Source organism: Alternaria burnsii (genome assembly GCF_013036055.1).
Source record: "Alternaria burnsii strain CBS107.38 chromosome Unknown 740, whole genome shotgun sequence".
NCBI classification, from domain to species: Eukaryota; Fungi; Ascomycota; class Dothideomycetes; order Pleosporales; family Pleosporaceae; genus Alternaria; species Alternaria burnsii.
Window position 1 is genome coordinate 1,289,879 of NW_024066112.1, and position 24,587 is coordinate 1,314,465.

The following is a 24,587-nucleotide window of genomic DNA, read 5'->3' on the forward strand; positions in this document are numbered from 1 at the left end:
ACTACGTGGTTGATCCACTAACGTACAATGATGTGGTCGCAACTTCGACATCGTGGTCCTTTTGCCATGGTAGAAGCTCATCAACGAAGAAATGACCTGCGACGGGGTGTGTAAATCAGAGAAAACATTAAGCGGTGTGTCAGGCCAGCACTTACGTTTTAGTACAGCCAAGAGATATGTGGTGAAGCCGAAACTACCCTCCCAAGCGTAGTCTTATTGAAACCTTTAACTCCATCCGATGCCATTCTGATCCATCCAGTGAACCATCCCTCCCAATGCAGTGAGCTGACGCCATGGAAAAGAAAAAAAGATTGCAACAAGCGGAATTTACCTTTACCAAGTCTCTCAGACAACCGAATAACGCCCAGTCGGTCCGCGAGTCGCAGATGCGTCCTCGGCTGCAATTGTCCCCTCACGTAGAAGACGGGTAAGCTCCATCATAGCCTGTGTGACGATGTTTTCGGTATCGCCCTCAACAAGAATGTACAATTTAGGAAGATCAGTCTCACCAGGCTGCTTGCCAGCTGGGTAAAAGTTACCCTTGGTCGTGATAGAGACACCAGTTTGTTCCAGAATCTTGGCGACGTTGGTGCGGTTGGTGACGGCCCATCGAGCTTTCTGAGGGAAGTCGTTGATTTCGATAGTCGAGTGATAAAGACCAGCATCTGGGCCTTTGTTGTCGATGGGCTGACCTGCGTGTATCATACCCTTCTTGCTCAGTCTTCCGTCAACCTTGGAAGCAGCGGCCATTGCTCGCTCGCGCGCGGTCATCGGCTTGCCAGAAGCAGAAGCTTCAGGGCGTTCGGTCTTGCTAACCACAATCTTACTGTTTAGGAGCTTCATCCAGTGTGGTTGATCCTCGGCGTCAGCTGCAGCGGGGTCAGCGGCCTTGACGACACCCGGACCAGCAACTTCAGGCTTCTTAATGATCGGCGCAATCTCCTCCTCCTCGTCGCTTTCGTCAACGCCTTCGAGCTTGAGTTGACGCTTCTCGCGCTTCTTCTCAAGAGCACGTGCTGCATCAAGCTTGTCAAGACCCTTACCTCCGAAACCACCGTAGTACTTCTCGGTACCTGCCTTGGCCTTCTCATGGAACGTGTTAGCCATTTCTTGAAGCTCTGGGGGTACTTCTGTACCACTCTCCTTGAGTGCCTTGACAATGTGGAGTGCGAAGCGCTCTTGACCGGGGTTCTCGATGAGTGTGATGGCTGTGCCCTTGTTACCAGCACGACCGGTACGTCCGCAACGGTGCACGTAATCTTCCAAGTGGGTAGGTGAGTCGAAGTTCAGTACCATGGCCAGTCCAGGTACATCAAGACCACGAGCTGCTACAGATGTGGCAATAAGAATAGAAAGAACACCTTGCTTAAAGTCATTGATCGCTTCGTTACGATCGGTCTGATCTTTGGCCCCATGTATCGTGTTGACAGAGAAATACTTAGACTTGTAAAGCTTGGACAAGAGGTCTTCAGCTGTCTCTTGTCGCTCAGTGAAGATCAACACCTGGGCATTCTCATCTTCAGAGAACAGCTGACCAAGATATAGCAGCGTCTTGTGAACCTTCTTCTCATAACTATTCGGGACGACAGAGATGACCTGAGTGATCTCGGGAGCAACCTTGCTCTTGCCACCAATGGTGATCTCGGCTGGATCATGCAGTGCTTTGCGAGCCAAGGACTGCATGTTCTTCGGCATAGTTGCTGAGAAGAGGACAGTTTGACGATCAGGGCGTACATTCGCAAGAATCTTCATGACTTGAGGCTCAAAGCCCATATCGAACATACGATCAGCTTCATCAAGGACCACATATGTGATACGTCGGAAAGAAAGCACTCTGCCTTGGTTGACGTTTGTCAGATCAATCATTCTGCCTGGGGTTGCACATAAGATATGGATGCCTCCACGCTTAATCATAGCGATTTGATCGGAGATGGGTTGGCCGCCATAAGCACACTTGATCGTAACGCCCGATGCAGCGAGGAATGGTTTGAGCTCATTGACAATCTGGAGTGCCAGCTCTCGAGTTGGGGCGAGGATCAATCCAATGGGTCCATCAGTAGGTTTCAGAGGGCGTTGGTCAAGGACATGACGAATCATAGGGATACCAAAGGCGAGTGTTTTTCCAGAACCAGTCTTGGCTACTCCGATAAGATCCCTACCAGAGAGGATTGTAGGCACACCTTGAGACTGGATACCCGTGGGCCTCTCATAGCCGATCTTAGTGAATACATCCATGGTAGCTTGCAGCAGGCCCATCTGGGCCCACTTGGTGACGGGACGGGGTACATCATCCGGCTTGACCTTGATACCATCAAGTTCGTGACGCAGATCGGCAACTTCTTCAGGTGTCATCTGTGCAACTTCGGAGGGTTCAGTGTAGAAGTTTTTCCTGAATGGCTCGTACTCAACTTTATCGTGGTTGACGGTGGGCACCTCCTTCTTCTTCTTCTTTGCAGCACGAAGGGCGAGAAGGTCTTCAGCCTCGACAGAGGTCTCGACAGGCTCAAGCTCGTCAGCAAACATAGCTTGACCCGAAGGAGCCCCACGGCTTGGTTGTGGCTCAGAGAGATCGGCCATGAAGGCATCGAGAGGGTCGATTTCATCTTCTTGGGCGCCTGCATTTTCGTCAACTTCCATCTTGTCGTCGGCGGGGGCTTCGACAGCAGATGCTTCTCCCATGGTTGCGTCTTCTTGGTTCTCGTTGGCGATCTCCGCACGACGCTTCTCAAGGCGAGCCTGGAGCTCGGCGTTGTTCTCTTCGTCGTCACTGCCGATTCCACTCATCTCGGAGTCGTGGTCAGCGCCGTCAGCCTCAGGCTCGGGTTCGTCGTTGGTGGTAAACTCGGGGAGAGCCTGGAGCTTGCGCTTTTTGGTGGGGCCTTCCTCGTCGAGCAGGGCTTTTCTAGAAGTCTCCTCTTCGGTCTCAGCGGCAGTCTTAGTCTTGAGACCGAAAGCACCAATGTTACCATTAGCCTTAGCAACGGGGGGTTCTGCAAGGGTCAGCCTGTGGTTCGTAGCAAACGATCCAGAAGAAGACTTACTACTAGCGGTGACAGTCTTTCCAGCAGGCTTGGCCATATCTAGTGGGCGTGCTGCGGCGGAAGCATCCAGCCTGAAGGTCGACTTCTCGGGCTGCTTCTGTTTGAGTTTCTCAGTAGCGCTCTTCTGTAGAACAGCTTTGGTCTTAGCGGTATCAAGCTTGGCTTCAGCCACTGGGGCCGGCGGAGGTGTCGCAGCAGCCGAGGGTGTTGCAGGCGCAGTAACAGCTGGCGAAGCACCAGAGCCAGGCGTATCCGTCTTCTCCTTGCCCAGACGCTCGGCGTTGAGCTTCTTCCACTCGGCCAGCTTCGCAGCGCGGTCAGCGAGCTTGTCCTTGACCTGTGTCTCGGGATCTTTCTTCCTCTCGTCGCGCGAGGAAGGCTCCAGTCGATCGCGCCTGTCGTCGCGCCTGTCATCGCGCCTGTAGCTGTCGAATCCAGGTGCCGGTGTGACCGAGGAACGAGAACCAGGCCGGCGAGAAGTGGAGCGGCGACGCCTGTCCCTGTCCCTGTCCCTGTCGCCATCGCGATCGCGCTCGCGCCTGTAGCTGTCTCCACGGTCTACACCACGGTCGCCACGGTCTCGAGATCGGTCGCGGCGGCGAGGCGGCGGAGAGCGCGAACGTCGACGGTACGTGTCGCGGTCCCGCTCTCTCCGGTCTGGCTCCCTCCGGTCATCGCGGCGGTCCCGGCGGTCACGGTCGTCTCTAAATCGTCCCTCGCCATAGCGGTCTACACGATCTCCGCGGTCGCGGTCACGGTCTCGGCGCGGGGAATGGCGTCTACGATCGTAATCAGTGTGGCGCGTCGCCATCTTGAGTCGGTGAAGTTACTGCTGTAATCAGTTTGGATGTGGCGTCCTCAAGCAGCAGATGCGGGCGGGTGCAATTGCGTGGGGTAGCAGTGAGCTGCGGAGTTTGAAAGTTGTAACGAATAGGGTCCCCGAGCATGTTTCCTTGGCTGATGGTCACCTGGCACGTGCGACGCGCTAAAACCGAAATCTTGGACGCTAGCGATAATTTTTGGGAAGTTGCGACAGTCCGAGGTGAACGTGACAAGTGAACATCAAACACCAGATATGTCTGTCAATCCGCGCAAGAGAAAGGTAGTTACGCGCCCGGCGCCCGAGCCAAGCGAATCCGAGGACGAGCTGGGCGACGGACTGCTGGAAGGCATCTTGTCGCATTCCGAGGACGACTCGGACGACAGCCAAGATGAAGATGCCGATACCGACGCCAGCAGTGTGATTGAGGGCCTGTCCGACGAAGATGAAGAGGGCGAGGAAGACAGTGACTCGGAGCAAATTCGTGAGGAAATGCGCAATCTGAACACCTCGGATGTTCCGCTGCGCAAGAAGAATGGAGTACCGACACATGAGATGGATCTGGACGCCCATGGCAATGCAACAGGAGAACTGGACGACGATGAACATCTCAAGCCCAACTACACTGTTACAACGGATGCGCACGGCAATATTCGCTACATCTACAAGGAAATCGACCCAGTCTACGAGTCGGACGATTCGGACGCCGAAGCTACGAACACGATCGGCAACATCGACCTCAAGTACTACGATGAATACCCGCATATTGGCTACGATATCAACGGCAAGAAGATCATGCGCCCAGCAAAGGGCGAAGCACTAGACGCGCTGTTGGACAGCATCGACATACCGAAGGGTTGGACAGGCTTGACGGATCCTCAGACAGGAAAGCCGCTGAACCTGACGGACGAGGAGCTGCAGGTACTCAAGAAGCTCACAAGGAACGAGGTGGTCGAGGACGGATATGACCCATACCCAGAGATGGTTGCCTACTTCTCTGGCCACCAGGAGATTATGCCACTGAGCGCTGCACCAGAGCCTAAGCGACGATTCATTCCTTCCAAGCACGAGGCGAAGCGTGTCATGAAGCTCGTCAAGGCGATCAGAGAAGGCAGGATTCAGCCGTACAAGGCACCTGAGGAGCAGGAAGAGGAGCAGGACGTTTTCACTTTCGACGTATGGGCCGACGAGAAGCCACGACCAGACAACTCGATGCACATTCCTGCGCCTAAGCTGCCACCACCTGGCTACGAAGCGAGTTACCACCCACCGCCCGAGTATCTACCGGATAAGGCTGAGGAGCAGGCATGGCTGGAACAAGACGAGGAGGACCGAGAGAGGGACTTTCTGCCCAAGGACTACGCTGCGTTGCGCAAGGTTCCTGGTTATGAGACATTCGTCAAGGAGCGATTTGAGCGAAGCTTGGATCTCTACCTGGCTCCTCGTATTCGAAGGAATCGACTGAATATCGACCCTGAATCACTTCTCCCCAAGCTACCTAACCCGGAGGAACTGAAGCCTTTCCCAACTACCTGCGCAGCGATATTCCGTGGACAAGAAGGACGCGTCCGTTGTGTATCGATCGATCCCAACGGTATCTTTGTTGCGAGCGGAGGTGACGATGGCTATGTGAGAATCTGGGAGATTTTGACGGGTCGCCAAGTCTGGAATGCGAAGCTGTCAGATGAAGAGGCCGTGGATGCTGTACAATGGAGACCTACCAAGGACGCTGCCGTAGTCGCTGCCGCTTGCGGCGAGAATGTCTACCTCATCGTACCTTTCACTCTTCTGTCACCCGACGTAGAGCAGGCCAGTCGCGAAGTTCTCGACGTAGGTTGGGGTTACGCAACGTCGAAGCCGAAATCAAATGATGGTGAAGCACCCAAGCAAGCACCTGGCAAGTGGTCCCGTCCTGGAGCTCGCCTTGAAAACAAGGGCGTCCTGGTTCAAGTCGAAGTCCGATCAGCTGTCAAGATTATCAACTGGCATCGGAGAGGAGACTACTTCGCCACAGTATCGCCTCGGGGTCAAAGCACAGCAGTAGCCATTCACACCGTCTCAAAACATCTCACCCAACTTCCCTTCCGCCGCCTGAAGGGTATCGCTCAAACCGCACAGTTCCACCCTTCCAAGGCGATCTTCTTTGTCGCTACCCGCAACACCATCCGCAGCTACGATCTCGCCAAGCAGGAACTCGTTAAAATCTTGCAACCAGGTGCCAAGTGGATCTCCTCGATTGACGTACATCCTGGTGGTGACAACATCATTGTCGGAACATACGACAAGGTAAGTTCCGGTCACACCAAACTTTTAGTAAAGCATTCACTGACTTTCCATGCAGCGTCTCCTCTGGCACGATCTCGACCTCTCCAACAAGCCCTACAAGACTCTTCGTTTCCACAAGGAGGCTATCCGTGCAGTACGCTTCCATCAAGGTGGTCTACCTCTTTTTGCCGATACCTCCGACGATGGCACCATCCAAATTTTTCACGGAAAGGTTGTAGGCGACTTGATGGAGAACGCAACTATTGTGCCCTTGAAGGTATTGCGAGGACACAAGGTCAAGAGCAGGCTGGGTGTCATGGGCCTAGACTGGCATCCCAAGGAGCCGTGGTGTGTGTCGGCTGGTGCAGACGGAACATTGAGGTTATGGAGCTAGATGTGTAATATGCCTTTTCTACATGACTTGCATTCTGCATGGCGTTGGTGCAATTACGGAAAATGCAACAGATTCAATGCTTTTCCCCCCAATCTGTATCCTTGGACTACTTGTGATCTATGGGCAGTAACATATCATGTAATAGTGTACTGCCGACTGTGCTGGCTAGAAAAGACGAAACTTCAGCATATCGCTCATGGTGCCCAAATAACTTATCATCTTTACGGCTTTTGTAGAGATCCCTCTGATATTCAAAGATCCTGTTGTATTGTCCAAGCAGTTGCCTAGTCCAACTCATACCATCAAGCCTACAGACTGGTTGGTGGTAACAAAAGCGGCCGTTGTCATGAACGACATGCAAGCAGGCAGGCAAGAATCGAGCGCACAGTATGCATTGGACGTTTAGACGTCCAAATATCGACCGCGCAAAAGACTGTTGGACTTTTTAGCAAGGTCTGCGGCGGATTGTGGCCAGAAAAGGTATCTCTCAACAATGCGCTCACCTGGGCATTGGGTGATCATTGAGTGATCAGTTCCACACTGCGATCTACACCTTTTTAAACTTACCTAACGCGGTAACTCGGAGCCGTAACCCCCGACCTACCAATCTGCCAACGACAAACATCAAGTTCCCACGAAGCCCAGAGCGCACGAAGTTTTGACACAAGAAAAGGACTGTTCCGCTGGAGCGATGATTCTAATCAAGATTACTTGAAGATCCGGTGTTGGGAGTGACGAGATTGGACAGTAGGGGTAAGACTTCCGGTGGACAGGTGTAGGGTTGCAGCTTCTCCATACTCGGTTCCCGCAATACAACAGCATCTCAAGGGCAGAAGAGGGGTGGGATAGATTCTGTGACGCGCTGAAATTGTGCTGGCGGAGTATCCCCGGCTCTTTGATTAAAGCTCTCATATTGTGTACACCACGCCGTATTAAAGCTTGTATAACCGCTAAAGGATGGTATACAAGGTATTAGCTATCGACAATAAAGTCCTGCTTTTTAAACATTAAAAAAAGATGCGGTTTTAGGTGAGTTATCACTAAAAAGAAACATTGCCCAAAATGGCGTTGCGGCGGATCGGCAGCTTGGCGTGCAAAACTTTCGACGCAGTACTGTACCATCATCAACGGTTCCAGCGAAAACTGCCAAATGCGGTATATTCAGACTAGCAGCCAGTGCGCCACCTACCGCATATGAAGCACTTCGCTACTACGGTGCAAGGGCTGATTTTCATCGACTATGCAGAAATCAGGTTTCTGCTAGCATTGAGTAAGTTTGTACACGATCACACGAGGATAATTCTTGTTTTGGTTCTCATTCTCTCTTAATACAGGTGCAACCATATCATGATATGCTATGCACGCTAAGACTGCCAACATCCCGTCACTTGCCACTTACATATACACATCTTCCCTACAAAATCTTCAAATAATAAGGTCGGCCATCAAACGCCAGAAGGGTATCTATGAGCGTGCCTCAGCAACGCTCTCTAATGCATCCATCAAACAACCACCTACAACTCCATAATCTCCTGCGCCTCTTCCGATGCTTCTGATGATGACGATCCCGCGTTGAACAATTGCTTGATCTCTTGAGGATCCATGGTGCCTACAAATGCTCGCTTAACGAAAGTGAACCATTCCCTTGACGCCTTGTGTTTCTTATGATGCTTTCCTTTCTTCCCCTTCTTATGCTTGTGCTTCTTTCCTTTCGTCGCATTGAGCTCATCGTCTTCGTCTTCATCCGTCTCAAAATCTTCATCTCCGGCCATGTCTCCTACTTCCTCTTCTTCAACTTGAGCACTTTTCGATGCAGATGATCCAATCTTCCTGGCATACTCCACCCACCGCCTTACTGTGAGATCGGCAAACCCTCTGTCCTTTTTCGTGTCGTATTCAATCTCAAATACAAATTCGTTGGGATGTGGCTCTGGCCGAGGTTGCTTGCCCTGGTGTTTCTTGTGCTTGCCTTCGTTCCACTTCTTGTTCTCCAGCTTGCCATCCGGGCTGACTGCAAAACCAAAAATCGTACTTGCAGAATCTTCGTTTATCGAAGTCTCGGCGGGGGCAGTTTTGACAATCTCCGGCGGAGGCTCGAGAAAGTCGTTGTTGATGTGCGTGAGGTTTGCAAAATATTGAACATGTCGCGTCCATGTTAGAGTCTGCGGCGAGTATGCCGGGCCAGGCGGGGCGGATTTCGAGGGACCGTCTGGAACCTTGAATTTGTACTTTCGTTGCTTCTTCTTGTCTTTCCTGCCTTTGTGCTTCCTCTTTCGCGCAGTCTCCACGTCTCGTAAGTATTCTTCGTCGTCGTCGAAATTGGTGGCGGTGATCGGCAATTGCTCAACGGGTGTATCGATCGTTGGTGGGCTGATAGGGCTAGAGGCTACGTTGAGGTGTTCCAGGCCAGTGATATTGTATTCGATGATGCGGAGGGTGGGGAAGTAGTTCGGTACTACGCTGGGTGCGACGTGTGTTACCGCATAGCGTTCAGCGTATCTCCCACCAATCTTCTCCAGGTACTTCTTTCTCTCTTCTTTCCGATCTTTCGAGGATTTCTCAAACATGGACACGAGCCATGCCCATAGCGAATCTCCGTCCTCCCCTTCATCGACATTCTTCGAGCGCGACTTCTTGTTCGACTTCGCTGGGGGCGCAGGTAGTTGAGCCCAAGCTTCCCGTAGATTAAGTAGGTAGTCGGACGCAGATGCCACTGTTACTTCTCCGTTCTCAAGAAGATTAATGTCTTTGGCCAGCGAAGGCCTGTTTTTTATTGCTCCCATTTTTCCATTTTCTGTATCCTTTTCGATGTGTTCAAAATCCTGCAGCATGAAGTGATCGATATTCATGTGCCCATAGAGGCTTCCTACGATGACGTCCCGGAACTGTCGCCCGAAGAGTGCGTACTTTTGCCAGCATGTCTCGTCCCAACTTTCTTTGCTGTCGACTCGAGCGGGTGGTACATGGCCGATGAGTATAGCCTTCATGCCGCGATCTCGCAGGATTTGAAGCTGAATGCGCAGCCATTCCATGTGTTCGTACCCGGGTTCGTGTTTCTTTGCGCAGCCGTCAACAGCCGAATTGGAGGTGAAGAAGTATCTGCGCAAGTCAGTCTCTTTCCCAGAGTTCTGCTTTCTTTTGCCACTTACATGGTGTTCAAGCTGATAACAGCCAGCTTTCCTGGAATCACCTCGACTGAAAACCATCCTCCTTGCTGGAACTGATGCCTTTGCGCCTCAGGTATGAAGCCCCGCCATATGTCGAGATACTTGATGGTCCATCTGTTTGGGCCGGGTGTGAAAATGTTGTGTGGCATGATATCGTTGTTTCCCCAGGTCGGTACTATGGGTATCGCGAAGCTGTTGGGGCCATGGCCCTGGCCGCTCAGTCCAAAGACTTCGGCGAATTTGGAGACCATGTACTCGTTCTGCTCGATGACCTGCGTTTGCGTCCGTGGTATGTCCTCGTCATTGTCGTGTCGCGCCGAGTCGCCGGTCCATATTATGAAGTCTATGTCGTCTTTGAGGTTGTCTTCTATCCATTTGAACGTCTGGTTGACGAGCGCGAAGGGGGAGTCGCAGCCGGTAGTTTCTGCGCCGTAAAGACCAGCGGGTCCATGTCTGCGATGGCACGCTGCGTCGGATTCTGTGCTGGAATATGTCTTGTAGAATGGGTCTGGATGAAAGTCTGCATCATGACGTTAGTCGCGACTCTGCCCTGAAGATCAGATAAGACGTACCAGTAATATGGAGGAACCTGCCCGCAAGCTTTCGTCGACTATCCGCGTCTATGGATCCAGAACCCGCATTGCGGCTGTTTTCTGCAGCACCTGCCGCGTTAGGCGGGGCCGCTGTCGTGTGTGCCCAGAAGAGCAGCCCGCATAAACATACGTCCCGTACGCGCAGCATGTCTATCATGGTGAAGAGTCAAGACAAGGCATTTGCGAGCAACTCTGGGGGTGTCGTGCGACTGTATATCCAGGAATACTATGTAGAAGCGCCGCCGCCGAAGACAGGATACCCTGATGGCCCGTCGGGGAAGGAAGGCGCAACAGGGAGCCACCGCTGGAGCACGATCCTTCAGCAACCCTTGTCATTGGTGCGTCATTGCCCGCGCACTAGCACATCTCCCACACATCCCCCAGCCAGAGGCATACACATGCCCTTCCCCACAGCCACACATGTCTCGCTAGTACTACGCGTCCGTTGATCGTGTGATGTTCAAGTGCCCGACATTTGTCGCCTCGAATTTGCTCAGTGTCAGTTGCTCGATATGCCGCCGCAACCACCCCGATTATCACTCACCGCTTGGCTTCCAAGCCAGGTGTGGGCCGTCGAATACTCTAGACAACCAAGAATCCAACCCGGAGGGCGGTAGATCTTGAAGATTGGGCAGCAGATGACTCGCGTGGTCACATTTCATCCTCCACGTAAGCCAAGGCTGCAGTCGAAAATAATACCTCAACATCAGCATGCAGTAACTTCACATCACGCAGTGAGCCGAGAGGGCAATGTGTGTAGTTCATTGCATATTGCAGACCTGCAGGTGCTGAATCTACATGTTGCTAAAGATGAATTCTCTCTTTGCAGAAAGACCTTCCCCTCTTGAAATATCATGTGCACTATCCCAAGTGCTTCCGATGCTTGTTCAACAACCTGTACGCTAGTTTTTATTTGCGCCGCCCAGCGAAAATCATAAGCCCCAGGACGCGCCCTAACTAGGCAGTCCATGCAATACAGTGAGAAAGACGAAGAATCAAACAGTGCCCGTAACTAGCCATGTCTTGAGTAGTCAACCGAGCCGAACACCTACGCTATGCTGCAAATATACATGACGGTGTGTGCCGCCGTAGAAATCGAAAACGCCCGTATGCCGATGATATGAGTTATGAATGATGTATAGGCATACTATGCATCCGTACAGGAATGGATTCTCAAGCGCCGTTCTTTTGTCCGTTTGTTGGAGTCGCGCTCGCCGCTGGCTTCTCTTGGCTCAGCATCTTGTTGTACATGCCCTTGACAGCCGCGACAGTGACACCAGGCCGAGGCCAATGGTGGTTGATAGTGTAGTTCCTGTCATTAGTTAGCGTGTGTATGTAGAACATCGTTATGCATGCTTACCATAGACGATCCTCGAGCTCCACATTATCCCGAGTCTCTGCGCGGATGAAGTTGCCGATAGCGATCAACTCAATCTTAAGGACCTTGACCATGGTCTCCTTCTGTGGGTAGTTCTTTGGTGTCGCCTTTTTAAGGCGGCCCAGATTGTCGCGCACAGGTCGAAGCTTCCGCTCAAGGAAATCATCCGGCTTCTTCTCCTTGGGCTTTGGCGTCTCCACACTGCGGTCGGGTACTTGGCTCTGACTATGAGAGCGTGGACGGTCTTCAGAAAGGCGTGGTCGCTGTCTATCCACATCGCCGTTCGACTTCTTACGGTTTTCTGGCGTACCATTGCGATCAGACGTCTGCGCACGACGATCAATGCTGCCACGGTCGTTGCGATGTTCCTTGCGGTGGGCATCAGATGGTCTGTATTGGTCGCTATGCCTAGGGCGATCATCCCGGCTCCGATCGTGATGGCGACCTTCAGTCCGACTGTCAGGACGACGGATCTCGCTACCGCTATGGGCGCGATGCGTAGGACGCTCTGAATCCCGTCCTTGCACCTTGCGTGCTAGGCCAGCTGGAGCAGGACTAGCAGAGACACCCTTATCTGCCCGACGCGCGATATTCAACTGATGCTTCTTGTTGTTGCGGTGATGGTTTTCCATCAAGCGCTTGACATTGGGGTCCGACGTGCTCTTGTCTTTGAGAACAGTAAGCAAATAGTTCGCGCGACGAACCAGATGCACAGCACCAGGCGACTTGGCATTCTTCTCGTCGGCCTTGGTCCGCTCTTCCTTCTTGTCGACACGGTGCTCTTCGAGGTAGAACTTGTCCGTCAACCCAAGATCTGGATCGTCACGAATGGGGATCCACGCGCCGTAGCCGTGGCGTTGGATGCCGATACAAAGCATACCGTCCTCACGTGCACCCCAGGGACAAGAGTAGCTTGCAGGCTTGATAGCGTCCGGTACACGGAAGTTGCGCCACTCCGATGTTGCCTCAACCGCTTCCTTCAGGACGCGCATCTCGATAGGGCGCTCCAGGATGGTCTCTGCGTTGACCTTCTTGACGTTACCGAAGTCAAAAAGAACAGCTTTCTTGTCCTTCTTCGTAATCGGGCGCTTGGTCTCAGCCTCCAAGTTCTTGAGCCTAGTCTGCTCGTCCTTAACGAGCTGCGTGCTCATGGCAATGATCTCATCGAGCGTAGCTTTGACGACACCCATGTCACGACCGACAAGCCTTGCCGCGCGAAGCATCTCCTCGCCACGCTCGTCGAGCGAACCATACCGGCAATATGCGCCGATAAGGTTACGAGCCTCCTTTGTGTTAAGAGGACGCTTAGGGTCACGCTTGACGCTATCGTCTTGCTCGGATTGCTCATCATCATCGGCATCGACTTGAGAAGCCTCCAGTGCTCGCTTCTTTGCAGCTCGCTGTTCTCGTGCGCTTGCTGAGGCTGCTTTGCGCTTCCGTGGAGCATTCTCCTCAAGCAGCTTCTGAGTCTCTTCTTCATCTTTCCGCTGCTGGATGTCAGCCTTGACTGCCTCCAACTCTTCTTTTGGAATGATATCGTCCCATTCGAGATCGATCTTGACATCAGTGTACTCAAAGTTCCTGAGGAACTCTTCACCGCCATCAGATGTAAGACCAGCAGCCTGCTCGGTCTTGTGTTCTTCAGCATTCTCCAAGACTGAGTCAATGTCGAGCTCCTCTAGCTTCTTCTGATTGCCAGATTGCTCGAACATCTTCTGTCCACGGCGCTTGAGAATGTTGTTGATGTCGTCGGCGGAAGTGGGCTCCGCTGCAGCACGACTCATCTTGTCGTTGAGCTCCTTTTGCTGACGATCGGTCACACCACGCTGAATTGTGATGAACTCAAGCATGCGCTTGTTGCGAGCGCGCTCCAGAATCTCCTCTTCGATGGTATCTTTCGAGACAAGACGATAGACACTGACAGGCTTCTGTTGACCGATACGATGAGCTCGAGCCATGGCTTGCAGATCTGCCTGAGGGTTCCAGTCGGAATCGAAGATGACAACGGTATCAGCAGTCATCAAATTGATACCGAGACCACCCGCCCTAGTCGATAGCAGGAAGCAGTAGTCCTCGCTGCCGGGAGAGTTGAAGTGATCGATAGCGATCTTCCTCTCTGCCGCTGGGACTGTGCCATCTAGACGTTGGAAGGGGTAGTTGCGCAGCTTGAGGTAGTCGGTCAAGATGTCTAACATGTGCACCATCTGACTGAAAATGAGCACGCGGTGACCGTCGGCCTTGAGCTTTCCGAGGAGTCGATCCAACAGCATCATTTTACCACTGGAGGTAATGAGAGCCTTCAGGGTCTCCTCTTTTGACGCACCAGGCTTGACGAGCTTGTTTTCGGCGTTGGGGAAAAGCAGCGCATGGTTACTAGCCTTCTTGAGCTCCATGACAATGTTCAATAAAGACTGCTTGTGGCCCACACCACCCTCATTGAGAGCCTCGTAGTTGCGGGTGAGGATGTTCTTGTAGTATTCCAGCTGAATGTCAGACAGTTCAACTCGAAGAATCTTCTCAGACTTAGGAGGTAGGTCGTTCTCCACCTTCTCCTTGGTGCGGCGAATCATATAAGGCTGAATGGCTGAGCTGAGTTCGGCAAGCTTTTGACTGGCATCTTCCGAAGCAAGATCAACGTTCTCGTCAACGGAGATCTTCCCTGGCATAAGAAAGTCCATGAGGGCAGCCAGCTCACCGAGCGTATTCTGGATGGGAGTACCAGTGATGAGAAGTCGACATGGTGCCTTGAACTGTCGCAGCCTATCGTACAGCTGTGACTCGCGGTTCTTCAATCGGTGAGCCTCGTCGACGGCAAGGAACTGCCAGCTGATGCTCTGCAAGAATTGCCAGTCCGCAAGAACGTACTCGTACGTCGTCAACAGTACGTTGAACTTGATCTTCTTAGTATTGCCGTCAACCAACAGCTCTTTGTCCCGAATGATGCTGCGGGCCTCTTCTCTACCGGTGTAGATGACATAATTGACATCTGGTGTCCAGTTGTTGAAGGTGTCCGCCCAGGCAGGCATAGTCGATAGTGGCACAACGCAGATCATGGGGCCGTCCTGCCTCCTATCATGCCGCAGCCAGTTGATGAAAGACACAGTCTGCACAGTCTTTCCCAGACCCATCTCATCGGCAAGGATGACGTTTGTGCCTCGACACCAGTTGTGCGCAAGGAAGTTGACACCTTGAAGTTGGAAGGACCTGAGTTGACCATACTTGATGTAGTCAGGTTGCGTGTCCAACTTGACAAACTTCCTGCGAGTATTCGGATTCGCCTCGCGGGCGTCGGAGGAGGGTCGGTTCGACGAGCGGTCAAGAAATCGATCGATCTCGGACTGCGACAAGCGGCTGACCAGCGACGCAGGTTCCCATGTACAGAACTCGTATGTCAATCCCTTCCACTTGACAAAGTATTCGAGCTCATCCTCGCCGTCTCGTGAGTCAATGACACGCTCTACGACGTGGAAGTCGAGCTGGCTCTCGCGCTCAGCTTCGCGTGCGACCATGTGTTGCTCGTATTCTTCTGGGTCGGCATTCTTGCGGCTGTAGACATACATGTCGTTCTGAACAGGGCCCTTGTAGTAATTGTCCAATTTGCGGTAGCCCTTGTATGATGCAGCCGTCTTGTAGTCTTCCCATGTGGAGTGGTAGTGTGCCTTGTCTTGCCATTTGACCAAGTATTCGAAGTCGCGCTTGTCAAAGGAAGGATCCATTTCTGCCATCAGTTAGCACAAGACGGCATGAAAGATCGATAGCTCGCCTTACCTAATCCATCCTTTGGTCGATGGTCAAGGATCTTGTCAATGACGGGGCCAGTATCCTCTGGCGCGGTCGCCCAGTAGTTGGGTGTCATATCGTCATCATCCTCCACGAACTCGTCCTCGTCTTCCTCCTCGTTGTAGTTCGCAACCTGTGCACTGCGGCGTACAGAGAAGCGGACCTCGGCTTGAGATGGAGGCTCGCGGCCTGCAGCAACGGCTTGCTGACGTTGGCGTTGCTTCTTGGTTGGGATATTGCGACGAGCACCCACGTAACCATCCGACTCGGAGTCGGAGTTGGCTGAGCGGTAGACTGGCGTGGGTACGTTTGAGGCTAGGTAGGCGGTTAGCACGACTTCAGATGGACAGGATGGGGCAGACAAACTCTTGCGCGAGGCTGTCCTCTGTCGCTTGCGGGGCTGATCAGAGCTGTAGTCTTCATCATCTTCGTCATCACTATCCATCTAAAGAGAGTTAATAATAGCTTCCTCTGTCATCTGAGAGTCACTTACGATGCGACGACTAGGGCGAGCACGACCCTGGAGTGCGGTTAGCTCATGTGCATAGAGACTGGAGGTGCCACGTACGCTGCGACGCAGGCCATAGAGCTCCGGGTTCTGTTCTATATAGTCTTCCTTCTCGTCGCTTGCCTTGCGCTTGCGCGGTCGAGTTGACTCTTGTGATGAACTCCGGGCGCGGTCGCTCTCTTCCTGCGCAGACGGCGGTGACTCAGAGTCGTAATCGCCGTCTGGCTCGCCCTCGGCATCGACATCGTCGGACGAGTCTGAAGCAGCAGCCACTTCGTCGTCTTCGTCGTATTCCTCTCCTGGCGCGTCGACATCGGAGGCTTGGTCAACTGCGGCGGCCTCTTGTGAGTCGGACTGCTCGCTGTCGCTGTGGTGGGAAGAGCTATCGGCGGTCGCCGTATGGGCTGCGAGAGGCGACAAATGACCGTTTGTGTATGGTACCGAGGCGACATGGCCCGGTGAAGAGGGCATCATGATGGACGTGGCTGTGGTTGATGGTCAGCACGATATTTCAACCTTCTGTGGGCTCCAGCGGCGCAGAGCGGGTGCGTTGGATAGAGCAGAAGTACGCGATCCAGAATAGCCAGAAAGTGGCCAGGAACCAGGGTGAAGACTTGTGCAATGGAAGTCTGATGGAATGCGGTGCTGGTAGATGAGCGCTCGATGGAAGAAGGGCGGTGGAGTCGCGTGAGCCGGTGGGTGCGCGGACTGAGTATGCAAGGCGATAGAGAGCTTTTATATACGCTCTTTGCGCAGCGACGGATCGTGTTCTACGTGAAAGGCAAGTTGCTGGATGCGTGGGCGTGATCTGGCGATGGGATTGATGGACACGGACAAGGCCGACAGCAGGCAACTCCGGCAGGTTCGCGAGTGAAAGTTACGCGACAACAGACTCAAAAAGGGAATATACGTACAGTCCATGTCCAAGACACCCTCGAAATAGGTAGTGGGGGTTGGTGGTCTTGGGGGTGAGGTATAGGCTAGGTAGGGTCGTGATCTCTGGAGCGCGGAGGTTCCTTACAGCGTTCAGCGCTAGCCCCGATTTCAGCCTTGCCCTTTGTATACGGCGAATCAGAAGCCAGCGAGTAAGCGCACCTAAAGGCCGACAACGTCAGTGTCCACACTTCTTTCACGTTGTTTCTTTCTACTCTGTGCAGTCGTCAGGGATACCTCCTTCATTCTCCGCCTCCAGACTCCGAGCGCGCCTCTACAGCAGTGACTCTCGCCGAGTCCACGCACGCACTGCTTATCCGCCAACTTCTTCACAGTTTGCGACTCCCAGGCAATCCACACCCGCAATCGCCAGAACAACAAAGCCGCCGCCAACATGTCTGACAAGCTCACCCGGTATGTCACATGCCTTTGTACACCTTTCCCATGCCTATTTGCTAACACAGTCCAGTATTGCCATTGTCAACTCGGACAAGGTACCCCACTACCCCTCCACACACAAAAATTGATCCCCGACTAACACGAGCATCTTCGCCATGACAGTGCAAGCCCAAGGCAAGTGCATCCCCCCTTTGCGCCTTCCCTATCCTAACACGTCGCAGAAATGCCGACAAGAATGCAAAAAGTCGTGCCCAGTTGTCCGCACGGGCAAGCTGTGTATCGAAGTCGACTCGTCCTCCAAGATCGCCTTCATTTCTGAGCGCCTCTGCATTGGATGCGGTATCTGCCCAAAGAAATGCCCTTTCGACGCCATCAACATCATCAACTTGCCCACCAACCTCGAGACCCAGGTCACCCATCGATACTCGGCCAACAGCTTCAAGCTGCACAGACTGCCTATGCCCCGTCCGGGCCAGGTCCTTGGTCTGGTTGGAACAAACGGTATTGGCAAGAGCACAGCGCTGAAGATCCTCAGTGGCAAGCTTAAGCCTAATCTTGGTCGCTACGACAACCCGCCAGACTGGGAGGAGATCCTAAAGTACTTCCGTGGCTCTGAACTTCAGAGTAAGAGAAGCAAATTTTTGGTCAAAGGATTAACTCGCTAACGGCGCGCAGACTACTTCACAAAGGTTCTAGAAGACAACCTCAAGGCTGTCGTCAAGCCCCAGTATGTCGACCAACTTCCAAGGGCTATCAAGTCGACCGACCGCTCCGTGGGCAAGCTCATTGGAGCCCGCTCGCAGATGGATAACCTCGACGAGATGATTGACGAGCTGGAGCTGCGCCACATTTTCGACCGCGACATCGGACAACTGTCTGGTGGAGAGTTGCAGCGTTTCGCCATTGCCCTCGTCTGCGTCCAGCAGGCCGACGTATACATGTTCGACGAGCCGTCATCTTTCCTCGATGTCAAGCAGCGTCTCGCAGCTGCCCGCAAGATCCGCAGTCTGCTCCGCCCCGACGACTACGTCATCGTCGTCGAGCACGATCTGTCCGTGTTGGATTATCTCTCCGACTTCATTTGTGTTCTTTACGGAAAGCCTGCTGTCTACGGTGTTGTCACACTGCCTGCATCTGTCCGTGAAGGTATCAACATCTTCCTGGATGGCAACATCCCTACCGAGAACTTGCGTTTCCGTGAGGAATCGCTGCAGTTCCGTATCGCGGAAGCCGGCGACGAATACATGGTGGACCACAACCGTGGCTACAGCTATCCCAGCATGAAGAAGACCCTCGGAAGCTTTGAACTCAACATCGAAAGCGGTTCCTTTACTGACTCCGAGATCATTGTCATGATGGGTGAGAACGGTACCGGAAAGACCACTTTCTGTAAGATGCTCGCTGGTGCTCTTCAACCTGACGGCGATATCAAGGTTCCCAAGATGAGCATAAGCATGAAGCCCCAAACCATCACTCCCAAGTTCCAGGGTACCGTTCGCCAACTCTTCTTCAAGAAGATCAAGGCCGCTTTCCTGAGCCCTCAGTTCCAGACTGATGTCTACAAGCCGCTCAAGATGGACGACTTCATCGACCAGGAAGTGCAGAACCTCTCTGGCGGTGAATTGCAGCGTGTCGCCATCGTCTTGGCCCTCGGTATCCCAGCTGATATCTACCTTATCGACGAACCCAGTGCCTACCTTGACTCCGAGCAACGTATTGTCGCGTCACGTGTCATCAAGCGCTTCATCATGCACGCCAAGAAGACTGCCTTCGTCGTCGAGCACGATTTCATCATGGCCACCTACCTCGCTGATCGTGTCATTGTCTTTGACGGTCAGCCTGCTGTCAAGGCTCGCGCTAACAAGCCTGAGTCTCTTCTCACTGGTTGCAATACCTTCTTGAAGAATCTGGACGTCACCTTCCGCCGTGACCCCAACTCTTTCCGTCCCCGTATCAACAAGGACAAGTCTCAGCTCGACCAAGAGCAGAAGTTGAGCGGAAACTACTTCTTCCTTGAGGATGATAGTTGAAAAGGTTCTTGAGAAATGGAACACGCCTCCCTCCCAGCGACGCCCGCGAGGGCACGTCAAGACCGGGATGACTAAAAAGGGCAATAAAAAGCGTGGTTTGAGAGGACGCGCTGTGAGCCTGCTAGATGATGAGGAAGGTGCGGACGAGGAACTTCAGGAAGATGGCTGTCTTCTCATCGGCGGTCGACCTCCTGCGCTGGTCATTTCGAATAGCGTGTAAGGTCGACAAGGAAACGCGCTATATCAGCCAGCCCGGGTCAAGTTAGGTGGCCGCCGAATATTTGGAGGATGCTGCAACACATGCGTTGACGATGACGAATCGCGAGACGTTTTAAACCAAAAAAACCATCTACTTATTAATTTCTTGGATGTAGCAGAGAGCAAGTAATGACAGTGCAAATAATGTTCTCAGCAAAAACTATTCGTCAGCTGTCCTTGATACCACCACGTGATGCCCAGCAATCCGCACAAACTCTTCTTTAGTCAATTTTGGCATCTAAGGTAGGTATCAATAATTTGCATATATCCATTTGCGAGTTTCATTTTGGAAAGGCTAGCTTAGATAAAGCAGTCCATATGCCGGCGGATAAATCATGTCAAGAACGCCCTATCGTGTCCCAAACGGCCCAACATGTTCCGAACGCCTTACGAAGTTGACGCTAGCACATTGGAATATCAGGCACAACGAACCCGGTGATATTCACAAAATTCACAGAACAGCACTGAACAATAGGTAACTCCAATCAATCACGCCTTACGCCATCGCTACTGCTTCACATGCTGATCCAATGGAAACTACGCCTCCACGACTAACCGCTAACCGCGAATCGGATATGGAATTCCATGCCACCGACCAAGACTTTGATGAGATGCGTGAAACAGAACCAGAATTCTCGCTACCTCCCGTTGACGGTGGAAAGGCTGCGTGGCTTTTTCTGTTCTCAGCCTTTATTCTAGAAATCCTTGTGTGGGGTGAATTCTCCGTTTTCATCTACACCTAATCAAACCAACACTGACCTCAACTGACGCTTCATAGGCTTCCCTTTCGCTTTCGGTATATTTCAAGAATACTACACCTCGAACCCACCATTCGCCGGCTCCCGGAATATACCAATCATTGGGACTTGCGCAATGGGCCTGATGTACCTTACGTCGCCACTCATCTTCAGTTTCTTCGCGTGGTATCCTAATCTTCGACGTCGATGCATAACCATCGGACTGATCATCATGTGTCTTTCCCTAGGACTTAGCTCGCTGAGCCAGACTGTTCCGCAACTGATCGCTAGCCAGGGAGTTTTCTATGCAATTGGAGGTGCACTGTGCTATAGTCCAGTGGTTGCGTTTATGGATGAATGGTTCGTGAAAAGGAAGGGCTTGGCTTTCGGAATCATGTGGGTATGTCTACACTCAGACTTCTATCGCATCCCATCTTTTCACAGGTAAACATGCTTGCAGCTCTTTGCCGGCTGACTCCGCGACAGGCTGGTACTGGTATCGGTGGCATCATAATCCCACTACTATTGCAATATCTCCTCGGTAGATACGGCTTCCGCACTACCCTTCGTGTTTGGGCAGCCGTCCTTTTCGCAGCCACTATCCCCTTGACTCTATATCTTAGGCCGCGCCTTCCCGTCTCGCCAGCCACCAACCACCGAAAGTTTAGCATGACGTTCCTCCGAAACAAATCATTCCTCCTTTTCCAACTCGGCAACGTTCTTGAGGGCCTTGGCTACTTTATCCCGTCTATCTACCTCCCCACCTACGCTAGAACCCTCGGCGCATCGAGCGCTGTGGCTGCCCTGACCCTTATCATGATTAATGTGACCGCTGTCTTTGGTTGCATAGTTATGGGTGGAATCGTGGACCACTGGCATATCACGACATGCATTTTCTTGTCAACTATTGGATCCACACTCTCTGTTTTCCTTCTTTGGGGATTTTCTACCAATCTGCATCTTCTCTTCGTCTTTTGTGCTGCATATGGGCTTTTTGCAGGGAGCTATTCGACAACGTATCCTGGCGTCATGAAAGCGATGAGAGACAAAGAGCAGGGTACCGACTCAATGATGGTATTCGCGGTACTAGAAGCCGGTAGAGGTGTTGGAAATGTTGCTTGTGGGCCAATGAGTGAGGCGTTGATTCGAATGGGGGAGGTTGGAGGCAGGGGGCTGTATGCTAGTGAGTATGGGCCACTTGTGATACTTACTGGTATCAGCGCCGCATTGGGGGGCGTAAGCTGCTTTGGTAGGGCTACAGGGTGGTTTTAAGCTCCGATATGCAATGGTATTGCGCATGCTAACAATCGTGCTGATGCATATAATCCGAAGCAGTCATATACGTCTCAGGATGTACGTCCAGAGTAGCAAAATGATCAGTCAATAGACTATTTACAGTTGTTTCGTAAGGATATAACCAAAATGGGTGTGCATGAGGTTAGTAGAAAAATGGTGTATGACATAGGACAGCATCTTGCCCGCATACCAGTAGGCTTTAATATTCTCCGCTCGAACATCGGCGACGTCATTCTATCCTTCGGTGCAAGCGGTGTTCAATCCCAACAGAACCCAAAGTTTTCCAGTCTTCCTAGTCTTCGAACTTTGTGGCAATGTTGATCCATCATCGCCATGTTCATTTGCTCGCTCGTCGTCGTCGCGATCGTAATGAGGGTCTCAATCGCTCTGAAGGTTTGTCTGGAACCCATGTTTGCTGCCGTCAACATGGAATCCCTACTTGTCTCTTAAACGGCTCTAGCCACTCAACAAAATCTGCAGGCGTTTGATTCCATGCATCCCCTCCATTGTAGAGTAGCCACCTAGCCTGATGCTGTATTTCTGCATCCGAAGGTATATGGGAGTTTGGGTTCTCCGTGCACATGGTAGCTGCCACCCAGCGTTTCAAATTTGCCACAAATCCACGATAAAAGTTCGCATCCTCTATATGGTAATTGGCCAGGCCCTGCAATTCGGATGCTTCAGTCAAGGGTGCTGGTACGGCAGGCATATGATCTGCTTGGATTAGATCTACTGCAGATGGGTCGGCCTCATACTCTGTCGACAAGAACGCTAGAGGCGATGGTGAAGAGGGCGATAACCATGGAAAACTCTCGCTCGAACCCGATCCTAGGCTCAACCCAGACACCAAATGGTTTGTTACGTCCTTTGCAGATATGCCATTCCGCTCCTTAAATTTGGAAAGCCAATCTGGGTTGGAGCGCACAAGTGTGATGATCCAACTTGTGAAGCTCCCAGATGAAGTGAGTGAGTCTTCCTCCTTGCGCCGGATGATTTCACAAGCCTCGTTTTGGATGTGCACATCGTGTACGTGAACATCTATTAGTCTCTCGAATTCGACGAATATCCGGAGTTGCGACTCGAATTGGCATTTTTCGAATAGATAATGCTGGCCATGAATCTTTAAAAAGGAGATTTCACCATCATTCGATAACTCCATCGACCCAGATCTTGCTTCTCTGATCAGGTCTTCTGACGACATGATCAAATCGCGAAGCCAAGAGTCTCCTTTTGTTAATGCCGAAGTCGACATTTCCTCTTCACCCTTGTGTTCGCATGCGATGATGATCCGGCATGCTTCCAGTTGCATTGCCTTATGTGTCGGCAACATGCCTGTTCTGGTATAGCAGTCATGCGTAAAGATTTCCATCTCGGATTTAATAAGCTCATATGCGTCGATAGGTAAGCCGTGTAAGGCATTGCTGGCCTTGATTGGAAATGGTAATTGACGCTCGAGATGAATGAAATCTAACATGGCACAATCAGTTCTCATGAACGTTAACAAGACCGGGGGGCGCAGAACTCACAAGGCGGCAGAGAGTTCTCAACCCATTTCAGAACCTCATCATCAAATCCCCATTCGCCTTGCCATTCTGCCATCGTAGAGCCGGACTTGAAATGCTCAGCCAGATGGTCGATTCGCTCTCCCCAGGAAGTCATCCATGCATTGCAAAATCCACATCGTGATCGAACATCAAGCTTGCATATCTTCCAGTGTTTCATAGACCAATCTTCGTATTTAGCCCCATGAACGAGTTTTAAGTGTTGTGTAAGGTGGTCCTTGCGGAGAAACGTTCGTTCCTTCAAGTCACGTTCGCTACACGACAAAGGATTGTGCGATTGTATGTGCGCATCGTCGGGCGACATGTGCCCACAGAATGTACAGAATAGACCTGTAACGCCAGGTTTCGTCGCAAGTGAGGAATCTGATCCACAAACCCATTGCTCGAGAGCTAGGTGCAGCGACTTCTCATGACGCTGCCAGTCATGCTTTGTCTTGAACGTGTCGGTGCAAAACGTGCATTGATATGGTAACTCCACAGCTTGGAAAGAGCTGACTTCTGCCCTTGGACGGCGGCGTTTTCGTCTTGAGATGCGCGTACTTCTATGAGAGGATTGGGATCCCGAATCCGACGTTCCGGCACTGCTCGCAGAGGACATATAGTAGGGAGATGACCAGACATTATTTTCGTTGGGGCCAGGGCTTTGGAAACCGTAATGGGCTAGAGAAAGATGTCAGTAATAACCAGAAAACTGTATAGTACCGTAGTAAACATACATGCAGAAGTTCCTGATCCTGACGCTATCGCTTGCGCGATACATCTCATGGTCGCACCCTCTTCTTCTGGCGGGGAATCGACCCACCGTTGCAGCGGGTCCTTGAACTTTGTTCTTTCTCTTAATGCTGGAGTCCCGGGTCGGGGAAGGATGTCGATAGGATCCGTTCGCGAACCTCGTACTTGTGGAGAAGCCGGTCTCACGTATCGCATACGGCCCCTCCGTCTGCTATTCGCGAACCAGTTGGAAATTTGCTTCCGATTCAAACCAGTCTGGCTTTGCAAGAAATTGATGTCATCATCGTTTGGGTATGGGTCCTGCTTATGGTGCACAAGCCAATTGTTCAGAATGCGAAGTACATTTCTAGAGAAACGAGCACCAAGCTTAGGCGCAACGGTTGGCATAGATGTGCCCGTCTGAGATTGTAAGGTGTCTGTCCACTCATCTCCAAAGACAAGAGAACCATTGCGATCCGGGGTCATTGGGCCTTCGTCCGTAGATCTTGTTGGTCGGCCAGACGAGACCCTGTCGAACTCAGAATGAGAAGGCGAATATGCAAGGAAAGGAAGAATTGTCGAGTCGTAGAATCATTGAAGGCCTGAGCGTATCTCAGGATTGTCTGTAGTTTCATCCAAAGCATGGAGCAGAAGTGACCAGCGAAGGAGGATCGTAGGAGTCAAGACTACGGATAGCCGCTAACTCGAAAACAGA

At 52.1% G+C, this 24,587-nt stretch overlaps 5 protein-coding genes across 5 annotated transcripts; 2 read left to right on the forward strand and 3 right to left on the reverse strand.

The window, feature by feature from the left end:
- Positions 1 to 345: 345 nt before the first annotated feature.
- Positions 346 to 3,852, reverse strand: GT037_005286 (p-loop containing nucleoside triphosphate hydrolase protein; the record flags this gene model as incomplete). Its single annotated transcript, XM_038930333.1, has 2 exons — positions 346 to 2,990; positions 3,042 to 3,852. The coding sequence occupies 2 exons, from the start codon at positions 3,850 to 3,852 to the stop codon at positions 346 to 348; spliced, it is 3,456 nt and encodes a 1,151-aa protein (XP_038787283.1).
- Positions 3,853 to 4,116: 264 nt separating this feature from the next.
- On the forward strand, positions 4,117 to 6,520 carry GT037_005287 (ribosome biogenesis protein bop1; the record flags this gene model as incomplete). Its single annotated transcript, XM_038930334.1, has 2 exons — positions 4,117 to 6,147; positions 6,203 to 6,520. The coding sequence occupies 2 exons, from the start codon at positions 4,117 to 4,119 to the stop codon at positions 6,518 to 6,520; spliced, it is 2,349 nt and encodes a 782-aa protein (XP_038787284.1).
- A 1,514-nt stretch (positions 6,521 to 8,034) lies between these two features.
- GT037_005288 (chromodomain helicase) lies at positions 8,035 to 16,420 on the reverse strand (the record flags this gene model as incomplete). The annotated part of the gene is made up of 9 exons (XM_038930335.1): positions 8,035 to 9,619; positions 9,670 to 10,207; positions 10,260 to 10,333; positions 11,530 to 11,592; positions 11,641 to 15,376; positions 15,427 to 15,753; positions 15,805 to 15,883; positions 15,932 to 15,958; positions 16,007 to 16,420. 9 exons carry the CDS (start codon positions 16,418 to 16,420, stop codon positions 8,035 to 8,037), a joined length of 6,843 nt encoding a protein of 2,280 aa, XP_038787285.1.
- Positions 16,421 to 17,273: 853 nt separating this feature from the next.
- GT037_005289 (translation initiation factor rli1) lies at positions 17,274 to 21,575 on the forward strand (the record flags this gene model as incomplete). The annotated part of the gene is made up of 6 exons (XM_038930336.1): positions 17,274 to 17,293; positions 17,349 to 17,373; positions 17,500 to 17,902; positions 17,954 to 19,303; positions 20,345 to 20,703; positions 20,790 to 21,575. 6 exons carry the CDS (start codon positions 17,274 to 17,276, stop codon positions 21,573 to 21,575), a joined length of 2,943 nt encoding a protein of 980 aa, XP_038787286.1.
- A 445-nt stretch (positions 21,576 to 22,020) lies between these two features.
- Positions 22,021 to 24,358, reverse strand: GT037_005290 (uncharacterized protein; the record flags this gene model as incomplete). The annotated part of the gene is made up of 3 exons (XM_038930337.1): positions 22,021 to 23,066; positions 23,126 to 23,821; positions 23,878 to 24,358. The coding sequence occupies 3 exons, from the start codon at positions 24,356 to 24,358 to the stop codon at positions 22,021 to 22,023; spliced, it is 2,223 nt and encodes a 740-aa protein (XP_038787287.1).
- Between the last annotated feature and the right edge of the window lie 229 nt (positions 24,359 to 24,587).